Source organism: Macaca fascicularis, chromosome 18, assembly GCF_037993035.2.
Source record: "Macaca fascicularis isolate 582-1 chromosome 18, T2T-MFA8v1.1".
NCBI lineage: Eukaryota > Metazoa > Chordata > Mammalia > Primates > Cercopithecidae > Macaca > Macaca fascicularis.
In genome coordinates, this window is record NC_088392.1 from 21,283,448 (window position 1) to 21,302,728 (window position 19,281).

The 19,281-nt window shown below is 45.2% G+C and overlaps 1 protein-coding gene and 1 long non-coding RNA gene across 6 annotated transcripts in view; both read left to right on the forward strand.

Moving 5' to 3' along the window:
• LOC135968310 (uncharacterized) overlaps positions 1 to 121 on the forward strand; it is a 101,669-nt gene extending 101,548 nt beyond the window's left edge. The window contains exon 3 of the long non-coding RNA XR_010582974.2: positions 21 to 121. This is a non-coding gene — a long non-coding RNA (uncharacterized lncRNA). The remainder of the gene's footprint in view (positions 1 to 20) is intronic.
• Positions 122 to 1,681: 1,560 nt separating this feature from the next.
• Positions 1,682 to 19,281, forward strand: part of CCBE1 (collagen and calcium binding EGF domains 1) — a 287,475-nt gene continuing 269,875 nt past the window's right edge. For all 5 annotated transcript variants that reach the window (XM_045378106.3, XM_065533689.1, XM_074022617.1 and 2 more), the window contains exons 1-3: positions 1,682 to 1,826; positions 1,922 to 2,176; positions 2,680 to 2,760. In XM_045378106.3, the coding sequence (XP_045234041.2) occupies positions 2,046 to 2,176; positions 2,680 to 2,760 (212 nt within the window). In that variant the 5' untranslated portion in view covers positions 1,682 to 1,826; positions 1,922 to 2,045. The remainder of the gene's footprint in view (positions 1,827 to 1,921; positions 2,177 to 2,679; positions 2,761 to 19,281) is intronic.

The window sequence follows — 19,281 nt, forward strand, 5'->3', positions numbered from 1 at the left end:
GATATTTCCCCATTTTACAGATGAGAAAACGGAGTGTCAGAAGGTTAAGTAACTTGCTTCAGATCACTCCTCTAGGAAACCACACAGCCTGAATTTGAATCCAGTTTTTTCTGACCTCATGGTAAGTTTTTTTTTTTCTGACCTCATGATGATCACTCTCCAGTTTTGCAACATTCTGAAATGTCTTCTGAATTATCAAATAAAAATTAACTTATTTGTGTTAAGTAGCAGTGTCATATTTTAAAATCAAGTGGGTGGTCTTCCGAATATGTAAGTTTTGTAAAATAAACCAACAAAAACGCACCTCACCGAACTAAGAAATCAAATGCTTAGATTGAAGGGATATTGTGGGAACCAAATAAAATCTGGAATATGAAAAATCTTAGGAAAAGACATAGCATTCTACAGAAGAATAAGAATGTCATTGCTATCAAATATATCAATGTGGGCTGGCTGCTATGGCTCATGCCTGTAATCCCAGCACTTTGGGAGGCTGAGTTGGGCAGATCACTTGAGGCCAGGAGTTTAAGACCACCCTGGCCAACATGGTGAAACTCTGTCTCTACTGAAAATACAAAAATGAGCCGGCTGTGGTAGCATGCGTCTGTAATCCCTGCTACTTGGGAGGCTGAGGGAGGAGAATCTCTTTAACCCGGGAGGCAGAGGTGGCAGTGAGCCAAGATTGAGACACTGCACTCCAGCCTGGGTGGCAGAGCGAGACTCCATCTCAAAATAAAAATAAAAATAAAAATAAATAAATGTGTATGTGATATGTGTGGTAATTCTCAGTTGACCAGGATATTCTGTTTATCAAAACACGTGCTTACCTAACCAACTTACACACCGGTCACTTGTCAACAAGCCACCTTTTCACCTCACTTCGTAGTGCTGTGAGATGCAGAACCATGCATATTTTAGAGCTTAGGCATTAGAACTTTTCCTTTTCCAACTTATTTCTGGGCCACATCCACGTCCCCAGTTTCTCTTGAAAGGGCTGAGAAAACTCCTAAAGAGCAACAAAGTGTTAAGTTGCTGACACGCGAATTACAACTAGGGTCACCGTCAAGGAAGCCAGTTTAGGGCTCCCCTCCTCCGTTTTCTTGTTACCTATAAACGCGGCTGCATACGCTAGCAGGTAGCAGCACCTGTAATTCATTTGCCCCCACGCGTCTCATTTGATGGGGGAGGGAGCGTTTCCAGCTGTGATGTGCTCGGCATGGAAACAGTATTAACGCCGCTGAGGGGAAGATGTAAGGCTCCCAGAAAGACCTCCTTACTTGTTCCGAACTCGAGTTATGAAGAAGACAGAGCATAGTTTATTGACCAATGAAACAACCGGAGAAATTTCTTCTAAAGGTTTTAAGGAAGAGTGATTATACTATATAAATACCGCTATTTCAGGTTTGAACAATTTGAGAGGCCCGTTTGCCTTTCAACTCCCCCTTCCTCACATAATCTAAAAGAAAAGAAGACTAAGATAGTTGAAAAGCGCAGGGTAGGTCTTCAAGGAGGAAAGGTGAACACTGGCCTGACCCTGGGCTTTAGACACCCATGGACAACAGGAAGGAAGCTTATTAACCCCTCTCCTCCCCCTCCCTCTTCTCCTCAGTGGAGAATCAGCTCCTCCTCCTCCCGGTCGTTCGACCCTGGTGCAAAATGCAAACAACCGCCCGCTTTCCCCACCCTGCGCGGTTCTCCCAGAGGAGGGATAGGGAAGAGTCGAGGACGCAGCCCCAAGCCGAGTCCGGCAAGTCTGTCAATCCGGCGTGAACGTCCCGACGAGACAACTTGGACCTCAGGGCCCTCGTGCCGGCCGGACACCGCAGGTACCCCCTTTACCTGCCTCTCTGCTGGCACCCCAACTCCTAGCCTTATTTTCTCCCCAGCCACATAATATTCCGGATCTCTGCTCCCCGTGCAGGTGGTGCAAACGCCCCTGCTCTCCGGCGCCCCCTGCCGGGAAGAGGGAAGGCGGCGGCCGCGGAGGAGCAGGACGCGGGGCCGGGACAGAGCTCGGCTCTGGGAAGAAGCCGGGAGCTTCCCTGATGGTGCCGCCGCCTCCGAGCCGGGGAGGAGCTGCCAGGGGCCAGCTGGGCAGGAGCCTGGGTCCGCTGCTGCTGCTCCTGGCGCTGGGACACACGTGGACCTACAGAGAGGAGCCGGAGGACGGCGACAGGTAAGCGCTGCAAGCCCCAGCGGAGGGCGAGCTCCTGCTGGATGCGCGTCCGGCTCGCCAGGGTGCCGGCGGTCCTCCTCGGCGCCCACTCCCGCAGCGATCCGCACGCCCTCACTCCTCTGGCCGTAAGGAGAGTGCTCAGCTGTCCTGGGCTACACTTCCCTTAGCTCCCGGGTATCAGCCTATGCGCCCTGCCATCCGTGGGTCGCGTCTGGGATACCCTCCGTCTAGCGTTCCTGCCTCCCCCGGGTACCACACCGGCGGGCACAGCTCGTGAACCCCGCTTCCTTTCTCCTGAAACTGATTCGCTCCCTCGTGACCCTCGCCTGGCTCGTCCCTGTGCCCGGAGTCTGCTCCGCGTACGCGTTTGGGGACCAGCCGCTGCCCAGCGCGCCGGGACGCGGAGCCCGGCCATCCCCCACGCGCCAGGGACTCCCCAGCGCGCACTGCCCGCCTCCGCTCTCTCGCTGAGAATCAAACGTTTCCTCTGCACTTTTTCGTAGAGAAATCTGCTCAGAGAGTAAAATCGCGACGACTAAATACCCGTGTCTGAAGCCTACAGGCGAGCTCACCACATGCTACAGGTAATCCTGGGGGCTCTGCGGACTGTTCGCCACTGCGCACCGGGGCTTACTGGGGAGGCGGCGCCGTAAAGGAGGGGTTTGGAGACGCGCTTGGGACCCGAGCAGCGTTTACACTGGAACGTGCTGGGTGCGTGCCGCGCGGTGCGAATCTTTGAGTGTTGGTTGGATAGGAGTCAGAGCAACACTGGGCAACTGAGTTTGCATCTGGGGTGTGTGCCCTGAGATCCTGAGGATGTTTGCCGCTCCCTGAAATACTTGCGTGGCGAAAGTTGGAGAAGAGGCGGCTACAAGTCTGTGAAGGAGATTGGATTGGATTTTGGGTGTAAACAGTGGGGCATAGCAAACACGGATGATGGCTTTTGTATTCGTGTTTTGTTTTGAAAACACAAAGTCAACAAGGCAATTCTTGGCACTTGGCTGTCTTCTGACCTTCTGTTGGGGCAGCGTGTGACTTTTGGCCTCTGGACAAAAATGTAGGAGGAGGATTGTGAGTGGTTGTGTTGAGTGAAAACAAAAAGATTGTTGGGGCAGAGGAAAAAAGTATTTCTAAGAATGTGGGCCACAGATCCACCTGGGTATTTGTTAAATGAGTGACCTCGGGTGCTTGTTAAAACTAAGCGTGGATGGGGCTAGGGAATCGGTAGTTATAAAATGATCCCCAGGTGGTTCTTATCTCCCAAAGGAGAGAACCACTGTTCTGCTTGCAGCCTTTTGGAGATGAGGGTTGATTTTGGTTTTTCACCATTGAATTCTTGGCTTCTGTTCCAGTGCTCTCACTGGATAGAGGAGCATGCACCCATAAGCGTTTATTGGATATCTGCTTTTTAGAGGCGCTGTGCAAGGTACTGTGATCATATGCCCACACCTGACTGTCTCTGAGACTCATATACTCTGTTCGGGTTGCCGGGATAAATACTGAGTAGTACACGGTAACGCAGCAGTCCCTAGAAACGAACTTGAAAGAAAACAATGTTTTATTCCTCATAAGGTTGTTGCCTATGAATCAATCATAGCGTTTCCTGCAGCTGAGAGCATTTCCTATACCCAAAGGTTCAGACATAAGTGATTCCAGGGCTGTCAGTTTATGGGTGCAAAAGCACCATCAGTTACATCGCGTACTTCTGCTCTTAAATCTGTTGTTGGCAGTGGAGGGACAACAATCAGGCAAATCAACAGTCACTCCTTGCCCTTAGGAGTGACTCTTGGCATGTGGGGGGGGTGAACGCTGAACAAAAAGAGAGGTAGTAGAGGAGAAAGGAGTATGTTCAATTGGCAGGTTAAGTCTTCAAGAGGCTAACTGGGTGAGCAAGGTCACCGAGCTCCTGAAGTGACCTGGTGGTGCTGGCAGCAGGATTGCTTGCCTGGTTCCAGCCCTGTCTTTCATCCACATGACCACAGTGTTTCTTGGGACACATTGTTTTCCTATCAGCACGGTATAAAGCCTCGAATTTAACATGGGAAATGACAGTGAGATGGTTTGCTCATTCGTTTAGTCCCTGAAGGTCAGACTTCACATAAATCAGTGACAGTTACAGAATGCATGTTAGATTTTCAGAAACCATTTGGTGCCCGATTATTCTGTTTGTTAATGCCATGACTGTCGTCTTTTCCAGACTTTTTAAAGCAGTGTGGTGTTTCTTTTATACTCTTTCAACAGGAGACACTAGCAGCACCTTGGCGTGTGTTTTCACTAACAGCTACTCAAACTGCTATGAGATCTAGCAAAAATGATGTTTTATATCAAGGAGAAGAAAGAACTTTGTTTAAAGGAATGGGAAAGGATGCTTTCAGCTTGAAAGTGGTGCTGATCCTTGTGTATATGAAAAGATCTTAGATTTTGTTTTTAGATCTATTTTCTCTATGGAAGTCAAGCGTTCTCTGTATTCCATTAGTCTTACCCTGTTTCTATAATCTCATCTTGAACCCCAAGAATAGAGGATACTGTTTTCCTTAGTTTGTGACTTGATTGTCCTAACCCTGTAGACCCTTGCTACGTCAAGTATCATCTGGAAACCAGCTGCACAGCATGATCTGGGAGCTTGTTAGAATCCCAGGCCTCTGCCCCCAGATCTCTTGAATCAGAATCTGTCTTAATGAGAGATGCATACAATCTTGAAGCACTGTTGTAAGAAACCAGTGTCCTCATCCCCAGGATACATGCAGACCCATTTAGACAGATCCTGAAAGGAGCATGGAGGCCTTTGCAGATGACCAGGTAGCTGTCCTACCTTGTTAAACTAAAGTGAGATAAAGAACCAGCCTTCCAGGAAGCCAGCCTTTAAAAGTTACTTTGAATTGAGCCGTAAGTAATGCAGCATTACTGATGGAATGTTCTTTGACTTTATAGCATTCTCTTTACCAGGTGGCTTTTGGTGAATGGTTTTCAGCACAAGTGAAGGAACTCTGGAAGCCAATTCTGAACTTGAAGTGTGTTTAAAAATGACTTTTAAAAAGTTACTAGGCCAGGTGCGGTGGCTCATGCCTGTAATCCCAGCACTTTGGGAGGCCGAGGCTGGTGGATCTCAAGGTCAAGAGATGGAGACCATCCTGGACAACATGGTGAAACCCCATCACTACTAAAAATACAAAAATTAGCTGGGGGTGCTGGCGCACACCTGTAGTCCCAGCTGCTCGGGAGGCTGAAGCAGGAGAATCACTTGAACCCAGGAGGCAGAGGTTGCAGTGAGCTGAGATCATGCCACTGGACTCCAGCCTGGTGACAGAGCAAGATTCCTTAAAAAAAAAAAAAAAAAAAAAAGTTACTAACGTGTCATGCCACTGCATTCTCGCTCCAGCTTGTATAGCAGAGTGAGACTTTTTGAGATGAAGTCTCGCTCTTATTGCCCAGGCTGGAGTGTGATGGCATGTGATCTCGGCTCACTGCAACCTCTGCCTCCTGGGTTTGAGTGATTCTCCTGGCTTAGCCTCCCGAGTAGCTGAGATTATAGGCATCTGCCACCATGTCCGGCTAATTTTTGTATTTTTAGTAGTGATGAGGTTTTACCACATTTTGCCAGGCTGGTCTCAAACTCCTGACCCCAAGTGACCTGCCCGCCTTGGCCTCCCAAAATGCTGGGATTACAGGCATGAGTCACCACTCCCAGCCAAGACCTCATCTCTTAAATCATTGATATGAGAGATAGGTTTAATACTAAAATAAGTATGATAGAGTGAGTGATAAATCTGATCTGCCATTATACCCAAAAGTTATGGTAAACTAAATGATTTGGAGAAGAAAAAATGGACTCTGAATATCCTTTGTCCTGAAACTACCTCCTTACCCTACTTATGTTTTACATAGCTTCATGTAAGCAACACCTGTCCACTTCTAGCATTTTTTATTAGATATTAAATGGGAGTGACAACTTGAGGATTCAACAGTGTATTTCACTATTTTATGCACTTCACATACAGCCATCTCACGTACAGCCAACTTTGTAGCATTTGTATTATCTGAGCTTTACCAAAAAGTGAAGCAAACCTCAGAGGGATTAAATATTAATGATGTGCCCAAGGTCACAAAACTATATGTGAGAGCCAGGATTCAAACTCAGGGTTGTCTGACTTCAATGCATGAGCCCTTTCATCATCCCAGAGGTGCCTATGGGATGTTCCAGATTCTGGGATATAAGTAAGAAGACTATAAACCCAGATGGCTGTAAATTTCAAAGACAGTTTCATAGAAAACACTGGCATCCACCAGGATCACATCCAGGCTTTCTGAATTACCATTGCCCTTGCAGTCTGTCTTAGACAATTGAGCTTATATTATAGACAAAATTCGTGCATACATACATAACTCTTTCCTTGTAGGATTTTATCTTAGTCACAGGGTCACTGTCTCCATGGACTGTCTATCCTCATTGTGTATTGTGCCAAGTACCCAATATTTATTAAGCACTTCTCCAATGATTGCCAGTGACAGCTTAGTGAGTTTATGTATTTGCTCAGCATTATAATGTGACACAGGGAATATTCTTACCCGTAGTTAAGATATCAGAGTTGGGTGATGTAGCTGAACTGAACTGATAGCCAAACTAAGCATATAAAGTTATTACAGCATTACCCGTCTTGTGGGTATCAAAGTTTTGCCCACAAGTTCTTTTCCCCCCTTTCCCAAACCATGTAGCTTGAACAAAAGATTTTACCTTTCCTTTATTGGGTGATATCAATAAAAAGTTCCTGTCTGGGTGCGGTGGCTCATGCCTGTAATCCCAGCACTTTGGGAGGCCAAGGCGGGTGGATCACGAGGTCAAGAGATTGAGACCATTCTGGCTAACATGATGAAACCCTGTCTCTACTAAAAATACAGATATTAGCTGGGTGTGGTGGTGCGTGTCTGTAGTCCCAGCTACTTCGGAGGCTGAGGCAGGAGAATCGTTTGAATCCAGGAGGTGGAGGTTGCAGGGCACCGAGATCTCACCACTGCACTCCAGCCTGGTGACAGAGTGAGACTCTGTCTCAAAAAAAAAAAAAAAAAAAAAAGCTTTCCTTAAAGAAACATGCGTGTGTGTAGGAAACACTAATGAAACCCAGTTTTCATTGAGGCTGTGGAATAAACATCCTAATCAACCCTTGACTTCTTAATTAATAATCTATCGTGCATTGATTTCAAGCTCAGAATAGTCCTAGGAAATGTTTGAATATAAAATGATAAAATACAATCTCTGGCCTCAGTTTGCAGACTTGATTTTATATCAAGGTCTTTGAAACTGTGACCAATAAGCAATGGTGTATGATTGAGTTCAAAGTCATGTAGTTCATATGCTGTACTAGTAATGGGGAAGAGAGACAAGCAGCTAGAAATGGCTTTTGGGCAAAAGAAGATTTAACCATGTTCTTCAAAATGGTTTCCCCCACCTTTTTAAAAGTGTATACTTTCATTCAAGTGGTCTCAAGTCAGTGTACAGTTAAGCCCTGGCTGCCTCCACCCACTCTCAGGGAGACCAAAAGCCTTCATACGTCTCAAGTTGGGGGACAAAAAAGGGGGGCCATGAAGGCTGGTCAAAATAAAATACTTTTAAGATGAAGATTTAAAAATTTTTGCGTTACATGATTTACATGAAAGCAATGCTATCACCTCCCCTGTGTGGACTCCGGAGAGGACTGAGCCCTTCTTCTTAGAAGTAGGGTGGCTTTTAGGAAGGCAAGGGACTTCGTGTAACAGTGCATCTCACGATATTTGGAACGGTTATTTAAAAAAAGAACAATGTGTCCTTGGCCACATTGTAGACCTTTGAGGGATGCTCACTCCAACAGACTGCCATCACCTTCACAGAAAACAAGGTGAGATAGGTATGGCTTCGTGGGTGGGGGTGTGTGTGTGTGTGTGTGTGTTGGCTTGACGAAATGGTTCTTTAACTGTGTGTTAAATACTTTTTAAAAACTAGCTGTGATTTTTGACTTTGGGTTCATGGAGCTCCACGTGGAGGCTGAGTGGTATGGATGCCCCGGGTGCCCCTCTGCCCTGCTGGTATTCATCTGTCCAGCTAGTGCTGTCTCATTAGACGGTGTTCTTGCCTAATTTCCCATGTTCTCATGGGAAATAGTGACATGGGGGATGTAAAACGATGACCTTTCTTTGAGGTAATGCAACTATGTTGCCAAGTCTTGTGAGAATGTGAAAATTAATGTGATATTTCTGCAAATGTGTTTACTTGGAGTACTTTGAAGAGCAAGGTCCTTTTAATTAGAGTAGTACTACCAGATTGATAGCATTGGGCTCTAGGTAAGGACACATTTGAGGAAAGAGTGTATAGTGCACTTCTCTGGCAAGTCACCAAGTTCCCATGGGGGGCGGGGGTTCGATAACGTCAAAACACATAAAATAATATAAACTCTTTGCTGCAGTTTGAATCCCAGCTCTACTACTTGGTGGTTTTGTGACCTTGAACAGTTTTAATCTCTGTGCTTTTAATTTTCTCCTCTGTAAAATGAACATCCAATTGGTACTTAAATTATAGGGCCGCTGTGAGGATTGTGCTTAATATATATAAAGTGCTTTGAAAAATTCAAGACACATAGGAAGTGCTATGTTAGTAATACCTCCCATCGTCATCACTACATCTTGCCAAGTCTGCATGTTGAATGTTTTAGATACTCAATGGATGTTTGTTGAATTTTGTGAGTCTTATGAACTTTATCTTTTTGAAAGAGCAATTTGAGACCACAGCCAGAAACTTCACTCGTTTCCAGATGCTATTTTGAAATGTAGGAGAGCCCAGAAACCTAGTGCCCTGGGAAAATTAGAGTATTGTTGTTTCCTGCTACCTCCCTGACTAGCCAAGCTACTCTACTCATGGCCATAAGAGCCAGTAGAAGGCACAGCCTGAACTAGAACTTGAAGTTACACCACTTTCATCCCTTGTCCAGGATTTTGAAGGGTCTTACTGGCAGAAAGAAGACTAGAAATCGGATCATCAGCCCCAGGCCCATTCTGATTTCTCTCTCCTCTGCTTGCTTCCCTGTCCTCTGGCTGGCATAGCTAAGGCCAGGTACTGAGGGCAGCTCTGTGAAGAGTTGGCTCATTCAGGGCACGTAGTTCAGGGAGGAAATGATAGGAAAATTGTGAAGAACTCTAGCCAGGCGCGGTGGCTCACGCCTGTAATCCCAGCACTTTGGGAGGCCAAGGCGGGCGGATCAGGAGGTCAGGAGTTTGAGACCAGCCTGACAACATGGTGAAACCCCGTCTCTACTAAAAATATAAAAATTAGCCGGGCATGGTGGCACGCGCCTGTAGTCTCAGCTACTCAGGAGGCTGAGGCAGGAGAATCACTTGAACCTGGGAAGCGGAGGTTGTGGTGAGCCAAGATCACACCACTGCACTCCAGCCTGGGCAACAGAGCGAGACTCTGTCTCAAAACCAACAAACTTGTGAAGAAGAGAGCAGGGGCTAGGTGGTGGTGGTTTTGTGCAGAATGACCTGAATCACACACCTTGCATGCCGAAGGCGGCCTTCTCCTCTCCTGTGTTAGGCCATCTCTAGCATGGGCTGTCAACCCTCTGGGCCATCTGTTCTCATTCATGACTATATTCTCAGAGGCTAGCTCTGTGTCTGGACAGAGAGGCTGTTCTATACATATTTGTTGAATGACAGAATGACTATGTTAAAAGTCAACAATAAGATTGAACTGAAATCTGTTAGGCCTTCAAAAAACTTCTCTTCCTTTCCAAATGTGCTTTATTTAAAATCTGAGCTAGGAAGTCTGTTCTAAAAACCAGAGATTAACTGTACCTCTGAGATGCTGCCATTGTTTTCATTGGTTCCCAGTTAGACCTGCTTAACTTTAATTGCTAAATGTGTAGCAGGTGCTAGATTCTGGCAGCTATCGCTAACTCCTTGAACTTGCTATCTTAAATAACACCTGATGAGGACGTGTGGGTTCCTGCCCATGTGTTAATTGTGTCACAGACACTGGCTTTGGAGTAGAGGATCAAGGTTTTAAAGGGGGTCCCCCGCCTTCCCACAAGAACAGGTGTTAGAGGGAAGGAGGGAGGGAAGATTCTGTATCACTTCTCACTCACTCTCAGAGAAACAATGCAGAGTAATTGGAAACAATTTTAACTCAGTAACCACAAAAGGCTGCTCTTTCACTGATGTGTCCTTTGAGATCAGATCCAGTTGCGACTCTGGTTGCTGCCTGACTTCCTATGGTTAACTTCATCCTTTGTAAGTGAAGCTGGGGTGGGTGCACCCGGAAAAGCCAAACGCCTCCTTCTTGATTCTAGATATTCTGTCTTCTCAGGAGAAGGCTTGCATTTCACTCAGCAGCTTTCCAAACCCTGCTGTTCTCCTGCTCAGCAGGACCGGAGCTGCTTTTGTGAGCTTAGAGGGTCTGCTGGCATTTGGGGCATTGTTGAGTATCTAAAGAACAAAGATCACATTCTGTTTTAGATTATTGCTTTTATTTGCGGGATGAAAAAGTAAACAGCTATAACATCTGCAGTTCCTCTTCTGCCAAGTGAGGTCCTTTTTTTCTGCGAAGCTATTGACTAATTTTAATCTTACGAACAATCTTCATTTACTTAGTCAATGAATACTTGTTGGGTGCTTACAATCTGCCAGGCACCATTCTAGACACTTAGAGTATATCTTAAAATTGGACAAACCCACAACAGCAGCAAAAATTATCTGTCCTCATGGAATTTTAGTTCCCTTTATCTTTCAGTAAAGGAATTTTGACCCAAAGATTTCCTTTGGGACCTTTTAAAGATACTTGTTTTGGACATACATTTGATTAATGTCATGTTGGGGGTTAAGATCTTAATTTCCGGTAGCCCAGCTGCGTCCTTTCAGCAACAGAAATCCCACAGCTTCAAGCAGAGTCAGGAAAACCCAGGGACGGTGGTAACAGAAGGTTTTCTGCAGAGGCGCTGGCAAGAACTTAACATGTACCACAAGTTTCTTCCAAGAATTATTGGAATGTGAAAGCATTACAAAGAGGAGGTGAGTTATTTTGTCATGTGACCTGTGATGTGGATGGCAGCATCAGAGTTGCCTGACTTAGGGACAAATACCCCAAGCCCAGCTGACCTAGGCCAGCCTCATGTTTTCCGACGGGGACTAAGCAGAATTTTAAAGAAGGCACGCCCTTCCAACATTGCTTGACTCTCCACATAATGCATTATAGATTTGTCATCATATAAGGATGTGACACTTCTTGAACAGTTAGTTTCCAGCTTGAAACACCTGTAGAGAATGGGGTGGTGGTGATGCCTCCACACTTAATCCTCATTAAGCAAAATGTCACATCTTTCTAGCTGTAAGGTATGATCCATGTGTGCTAAGAGCCGATGTGAAAGCTTGGATGAATATGTTGTCACCTTATTGGTTGTGATAGAACTAGATCATGTTACCATGCCCTTGAGGACTTCAGAAACTGGGACCACATCCATTCTCGAGCTTTCTTTCTTGGCCACTCCTGTGGGATATTCTGTTTGCCTCATCTGCAGTGAAGCTTCTCATCCTTGGTCCTCTGGGAATGACAGGGGCAGATGTCAACTCCGTGGGTTGCCCCACAGGAGGCTGTGTAAACAGAACTGGTGGGAGATACAGGGGGGCTCTCAACAGGCAGGGTCTAACCCTGGGAGTTTGGTATAAAGCAGGGATTGGCAAACTAGGGCTCATGGCTTGTTCTTGTACTCTAATAGTTTGAGTCGTTTTTGGTTTTAAAGCATTGCAAAAGAACACACAGAATCCCAATTTGGCCCCCAAAGTCCCAGATGTTTACTGCCTAGCCCCTCACAGAAGAAAACTTGACTCCTGCAGATCCACTTTAATACAAACACCGGGAGTGGGACTTTCCATCCATAATACCTCATCCACATGTCTGAATTCTCAAGGTGACTTTGAGACAGTCACTCATCTTCATCTTTGGGTCACTTACCTGTGTATCACCTTATTTATATTACAGCATTTGGATTTCTTGGCCAAGCATCTTTAGTTGTCACTTGGTTTTCTGATCTCCAGAAATCACAGTTTTTGTTGAACTGGAACTTCTTTCAAGTCATCATTCCTAAGTGATACTCGAAATGAGCATAATCTGCCAGTTTCTAAGAAGCTGATTTTATTGCAAGGAGTTGATTGAGCACTCACTGCCTGCTGCCTTTCTACAGTTTTCCATGACAAGCCTTCCTGTGCCAGTAGAATAACCCTTGAGTGTTACCTTGGTTTGCTACCTTTCCTCATTGATTTGCATATCAATTATCACATGCTTGGTAGGCTGAAAGTCACCTCTCCACACATTTCAACATGTTAGGGTTTGTTTTTTTTTTTTTTTTTTTTTTTTTTTGAGACAGAGTCTCACGCTGTTGCCCAGGCTGGAGTGCAGTGGCGCGATCTCAGCTCACTGCAAGCTCCGCCTCCCGGGTTCCCGCCATTCTCCTGCCTCAGCCTCCTGAGTAGCTGGGACTACAGGCGCCCGCCACTGCGCCCGGCTAATTTTTTGTATTTTTAGTAGAGACGGGGTTTCACTGTGGTCTCGATCTCCTGACCTTGTGATCCGCCCGCCTCGGCCTCCCAAAGTGCTGGGATTACAGGCTTGAGCCACCGCGCCCGGCTGTTTTTGTTTTTTGAGACATGATCTCACTCTGTTGCCCAGGCTGCAGTACAGTGGTGCGATCATATCTCACTGCAGCCTCAGTCTCCGAGGCTGAACTATCCTGCTTCAGCCTCCTAAGTAGCTGGGACTACAGGAGCGCACCACCATGCCTGGCTAATTTAATTTTGTGTAGAGATGGATTCTTGCTACATTGTCCAGGCTGGTCTTGAACTCCTCAGCCTCCTAAAGTGTTGGGATTATAGGCATGAGCCACTGCACCCAGCTGAAGCGTTAGTTTTGAATTAGTATAGTAGAAAACTTTTTACATTCAAAGATCAAATGATAGCATATATTTGGAGGAATGCACATCTAGAAAAAAAGCCATTTTCACTGAAGGGTATTCTGAATCAGTTATAACTTTATATTTTTCCATGTATGGCTAAAAATGTATAATACCACTATACAGGTATACTATGCAGAATATATCAGTGATTAAACTTAATAATTTTTTTTTTTTTTGAAACAGTCTCTGTTGCCCAAGCTGGAGGGCAGTGGTGCAATCTCAGCTCACTGCAACCTCCACCTCCGGAGTTCAAGGGATTCTCCTGCCTAGTAGCTGGGACTAGAGGCTTGTGCCACCATGCCCGGGTAATTTTTTTGTACTTTTAGTAGAGACAGGGTTTCACCATGTTGGCCAGGCTGGTCTCAAATTCCTGACCTCAGGTAATCCACCCATCTCGACCTCCCAAAGTACTGGCATTACAGGCATGAGCCACCACGCCCAGCCTGAACTTATGAATTTTTGAACTTCCTTTTAACACCAGCTGTTTTGTTCCACAAAGCTCATGGAGACTCCTAAATAGTGATGGCTTTAACAATGACTGTGGAAAACAGTAGTGGAGGAGGAGAGAACAGTCTAAAAGAAATATTCTGAGGCAAGAGAGACAAAGTCTGATAATGGTATTTTGGCAAAGGAAGGGAAAAGTTAGGAAACTGGAATTCATCATTTGATGTGTTAGGAAGGTAAAGAAATGATGTGGTGTAAAGAAAAAAACACAGGCACAGATCTGTTCAGAAATAGGATCCTACGGAGATGAAGTTGTGAAAATTTTCTCATCTTTAACATACCCATTTTAACTTCGGTAGGCTTAAACTTAGAAAGGTTCATAGATAGACAAATGTAAGTTTTTTAACCCTCTGCCTTTGTCTAGCACTATTTCCTCGAAGATTGGACGGCATCTGTAAGCCAGCACAGATCACGCTGTGGCTTTTTCTGTGACTATGGCCTATTTGCTTTCATTTGGATTGCTCTTGATAATGTGTCCTTGCTTCATTTTGGAATTTTCCCACAAATAAATGGCTCACTTTTTTTGTGGTGTGAAATTGCATGGTAGAGCGGAGGTTGCCTTCCTGGGAACCCACCTAGACCACAGACTTGTTGAACCAACTGCAGGTTGTATGAGAGCAGGCGATGATGCCCTTTAGAGGCAAGGTTGCCCCCAAACAAAAATGCACTGGAGTGTAGTTCTGGCCAAATCTGAATGATGAGAAAAACTTAGAATATAATATCAACAGGCTTTTATCTCTGAGAACATTTGAAGGGTTTTAAAAATTCTGTAAAATTGGTTTTGGTATTGTTGGTTTTCTGCAGATCACACTGGCCTGGTTGGGTGGACATAGGGAGAGAGAAACTGTATTGTAACCCCATACTTGTGACTGGCAACAACTTCTATCTGGAACACAGCTGAAAAAGGAAGAAGGGGAGAAGGAAAGGGATGACAATACAAGGGAGCTTTGAATCCAAAATGGATATTATAAAGAAAACATCACAAGAAATAGATATTACAAAAGGCTTTGAGGAACCAAAGATGGATATAAAAAAGCATCAAATACTGTCTGATGAGTGCCTCAGTTTGCCCTGTGTGTGAGGACTCACTGTCAGAAGCTGTTCCAGCTTGTCTTTATACTGTGCAAGCTCTTGCATAGTGTCAAGGTCACATGCAGGTACATGGCAGGGCTGGGCTGGGCTTCGAAGCCAGGCAGTCTGACTCCGGAGCCTGTTTTCTTCTCAACTACTGGGCTCTTGAAGGCCTGACAATTGTGGTTACCTTGCTTTTCTGCCAACTGCAAATTTAAAAGAGGCACTTAGAGGAAGGGAGGACTGCTGGAAACAGTGACATTCATCCCACTAGTTAAAAACAAAAGTTGGACAAGTCGTCAAAAGTAGTCACAAAAATCATTCCCCCCGACTCCAAAAACCCAGCACACACTGATGCCATTTAATAAAGGGGGACACATTGTCATACATGCCTTGCTTTCGATGGATATCACTGTCCACGATGTCCTGAGTTTATTCAATGAAATTAAATTCTGTTCAACATCATTGAAGAATAACGGGGATTAAGCTTTATCTAAAATAACAGGGATTAAGCTTTACTATGCTTTCATTTCTGCAGAGCCTCTCTCCAGGATGGTGCCAAATTTGGGGAGATTAGAACCTATTCTGTTCACAGCAAGACATCACTGTTAAAAATGCATGTGCCCAGGCCTCATCCCAGACCTACCCAATCACAATTTGCATTCTGACAAGGTCACTAGGTGCTTGCTATGCACATCAAATGTTGAGAAGCACAGTCCTAATCGTCACTATATCACCATAACAACAGAATGTTCTGTTGTTTCCTTCCTGGCAAGGTGCTAGGCAGTGATTCTTAGCCTGGACTGCACATAGAAATCATCCGAGGAGCTTTTTAAAAATCCCAGCATTCAGGCTGCTCCACATACCTTGGCTTGCCACCTTTCACACCAGAGTCATGCCAGAAACTCTGGAGGTGGGTGCCAGGCACCAGGAATTTCTAAAGCTCCTCATGTGATTCCAGTAGGTTGAAAACTTCTGCCTTAAACTTGAGGAGGAAGCATAAGGTTGTGAGCAGCCTGGCTCTTTGTCAGAAGCTGGGTAAATGGTCTTTGTTTCTTCCATGGCCACTGAGCCGGGGTCTCTTGTGTCCTTTGCAATTGCTGCAGGTCCAGGTCCCTCAGTGGTCCCTCGGTGACTGTCACCATGCCTGTGTCTCCAATCCTTCATCTGTTAGACCCTCTCCATTCTGTGCAGGGTGGTTTGAGGGTGTCAGGGAAGTGATGGAGGGGATAACAGGAGAGTGGATCAAGGATAGGACGAGTTCTTGGTTTCTCAAGCTGAGCCATTCCAAATCTCAGGGTGCAAATGCCATCACTCTTTATTTTGTATTGTAGGCTCTCAGCTTGGTGTCTGGAGCTACTCAGTGACCTTTGGAGCATTAAAAAAAATATTTTGCTTTGTTGCTGCACTGCATGAAACTTCTCCCAAGATATAAACATGGCTCAGCATATTATAAATGAAAGCTTTTCAGCGTCAAGCTGTGTTTTTCTTTCCTTGTGAGTATCAAACACATTTTTTTACATGGTATGATTGGACATATACATGCTGTCGGAGATTCTCCCCTCACCCTATCTGTACGCTTTACTCTCCAGTCCTCCTGATAATTGGAAGAATTTCTCAACCCTTCACCCTCCACCCCAGAAAACACAAGGCTTTTTATGGGCTCGAGTTAACTGTATGCATCACAAAATAATGGTTTCTGTGGTTTGACCAGATAGTTATAATTCAAGCTCCATATTTACCACATGGCCTTAAACCAGGCAGTCTCCAAATATGTCTGTCTATAATGCATAGTTTGTACATGTAATTGTCTTTTTGAGTGTTACAATAGCAATTATGCTGGCTAAATCATAGAAATGGAAATGATTATAAAGCAAGAAATAAAGGAAATGCAACTGCATTTTGTGTATAGAGTATAGAGGTACCCCTGAGGCTCTTAATGAAGAATCTCTGAATTTGAGGCTGGCAAGACACAAAGTGGTATATAAGTGACCTGAGTTTAATATATTTCAAAGCTTGCTAGTTTGAGTGTGGCAGCCTATTACTGAGGATATTCTAGGAATGGAGATTTTGTTTTATTTTTGAGACAGAGTCTCACTCCGTCACCCAGGCTGGAGTGCCGTGGCACAATCTCAGCTCACTGCAACCTCCGCCTCCCAGGTTCAAGCGTTTCTTGTGCCTCAGCCTTCTGAGTAACTGGCATTACAGGCACTCGCCACCATGCCAGGTTAATTTTTGTATTTTTAGTAGAGACAGGGTTTTGCCATGTTGGCCAGGCTGCTCTTGAACTCCTGGCCTCAGGTGATCTGCTTGCCTCGGCCTCCCAAAGTGTAGGAAAGGAGATTTAATGAGAAGGCGTGAGAGGATCTGAGTGGACTCCTGACCATTACTCAGCATCTCCACCACCCCCACTGCTTTGCGAGTCCATTCCCAGAAACCCTCAGTGTTTCAGAAGTATAATTTGAGGCCGTAAAATATAGGTAAATTATAATCAGCAGAGACCACATTAAGGTCAATGAAAAAGGGTGCTCTAGGCTGGAGACAACTGGCCCTGGGAGTTCTGGTGGTCCAGCTGCTACCCTGCTGTCCTAGGGAAGGAGGTTTGAGGTCTTGGCACAGCCAAGGCCATGTCTTTGTGGTCACTGATGTGGGGAGTGAGGTGGGAATTCATGTGTACTGACTGGGATGCTCCAGCGTGGACTACCCCAGCTTGCAGCCTTTGGCCATCTGGCTTTGTTTACTCAGGCTGCATCTCCAGGTCCTGCCTCTTCAGTGAATCCTTCCTTGACTTTCTTTCCTTTTTTTTCCCTTTCTTTCTTTCCTTTGTTTCTTTTTTTGAGTTGGAGTCTCACTCTGTCACCCAGGCTGGTGTACAGTGATGCAATCTTGGTTCACTGCAATCTCCGCCTCCTGGGTTCAAGTGATTCTCCTGCCTCAGCCTCCAGAGTAGCTGGGATTACACGTGTGCGCCACCACTGCTGGCTAATCTTTTTTGTATTTTTAGTGGAAATGGGGTTTCACCATGTTGGCCAGGCTGGTCTCAAACTCCTGACCTCAGGTGATCCACCTGCCTCAGCCTCCAAAAGTGCTGGGATTACAGGTGTGAGTCACCGTGCCTGGCCAACTTTCTGTTTAAAAAAGGAAAACTTCACACTGTTCAACCTTTAAAAATGCATGACTTGTGTGATCTTAGGAGTTGTGTTCATTTGCTAGCACAGATTGACCACTATTGGATTTTCCTAACACGTTTGACACATGCTTCTGTGTGTGCCTTTGAGGTGATGTCTGCCTTTGTCTTGTGAAGCTCAGAGCACTAGGAGCATATCTAAATCCTTATGCCTTGAACAGGTGAGAGTTTCACTCACACTTTTTAGGGTTCTAAAATTCAGGGGTTTGAATCCCAAAAGAAACTGCCTTCATGATGAGGGGAAAGCACTTTTGTTCTTCTAGGAAAGTATATGAAAATATATATCACTTTTTCTACCATCACAGCTGACCTACCCAAGAGAATGGAGATTCTTAGGTTTGGAAAAAGGAAGACAGAAGGATTATTTGACAATTTCTTTACAAAGGAAAGCTCCACTCTGTAGTTCCTACAGGGAAGGGGGCACAAGAAGGAAGAACTCTGTTTTGGAAGTTTTCTTTTTAAGAGTTTATTTATGTTGTTTCTAGTCATGGCAATATTTCTCTGCATGTTTTACATCATGGCAATGTGCGAGTTAGAACTGAGGGTCATCCAATTTCACCCCTTCGGGGTAAAGATGATCAAAGGGTTGGAGTTTATTTTTCCTAATCTTTCTATGCATATGCTAAGATATCCTTAGACTTACCACTTATAGAAATGGGTTTATTCTGCAATTTCTTTTTCCCAGTTAATAGATAAGGAATACTTGCTTATGGTTAAATAGGGTGCTAAGCCATTTCCCAGCATGGCATTTAATTGTAGGGAGGCATCATAATTCATCTATTCATTGGAGAGTTCTCTAAGGAAATTAGCAGATGCTAAAGGGGGGAGTCTTTGTTTCAGTACATTCAGATTTTAAACTTGATATACTTGAAATTAGCATCTTAAGTTTTATCAGAATGAATCAGAAGATCTAATGTAAGCAGGTAGCACGTGGTTCTGGAACTTAGGAGACATGGTCTTTTTTTTTTAAGATGAAGTCTTGCTGTCTCCAGGCTGGAGTCCAGTGGCAAGATCTTGGCTCACTGCAACTCCTCCACCTCCCGGGTTCACGCCGTTCTCCTGCCTCAGCCTCCCGAGTAGCTGGGACTACAGGCATGTGTCACCACTCTCAGCTAATTTTTGTATTTTTAGTAGAGACAGGGTTCACCATGTTGGCCAGGATGGTCTCGATTTCTTGACCTCATGATCTGCCCACCTTGGCCTCCCTAAGTGCTGAGATTACAGGCGTGAGCCACCGTGCCTGGTCTGGGAGACATGGTTTTTGATGACCTGCCCTCTCCCTACCTTCCACTGCAGGGTCCTCCAGAAACCCTCTGGCTCTCTCCAAGCCTCAGAGGAGGGATGTGGCTTTGCCAGAGTTCCTTCCAGGTCTGACA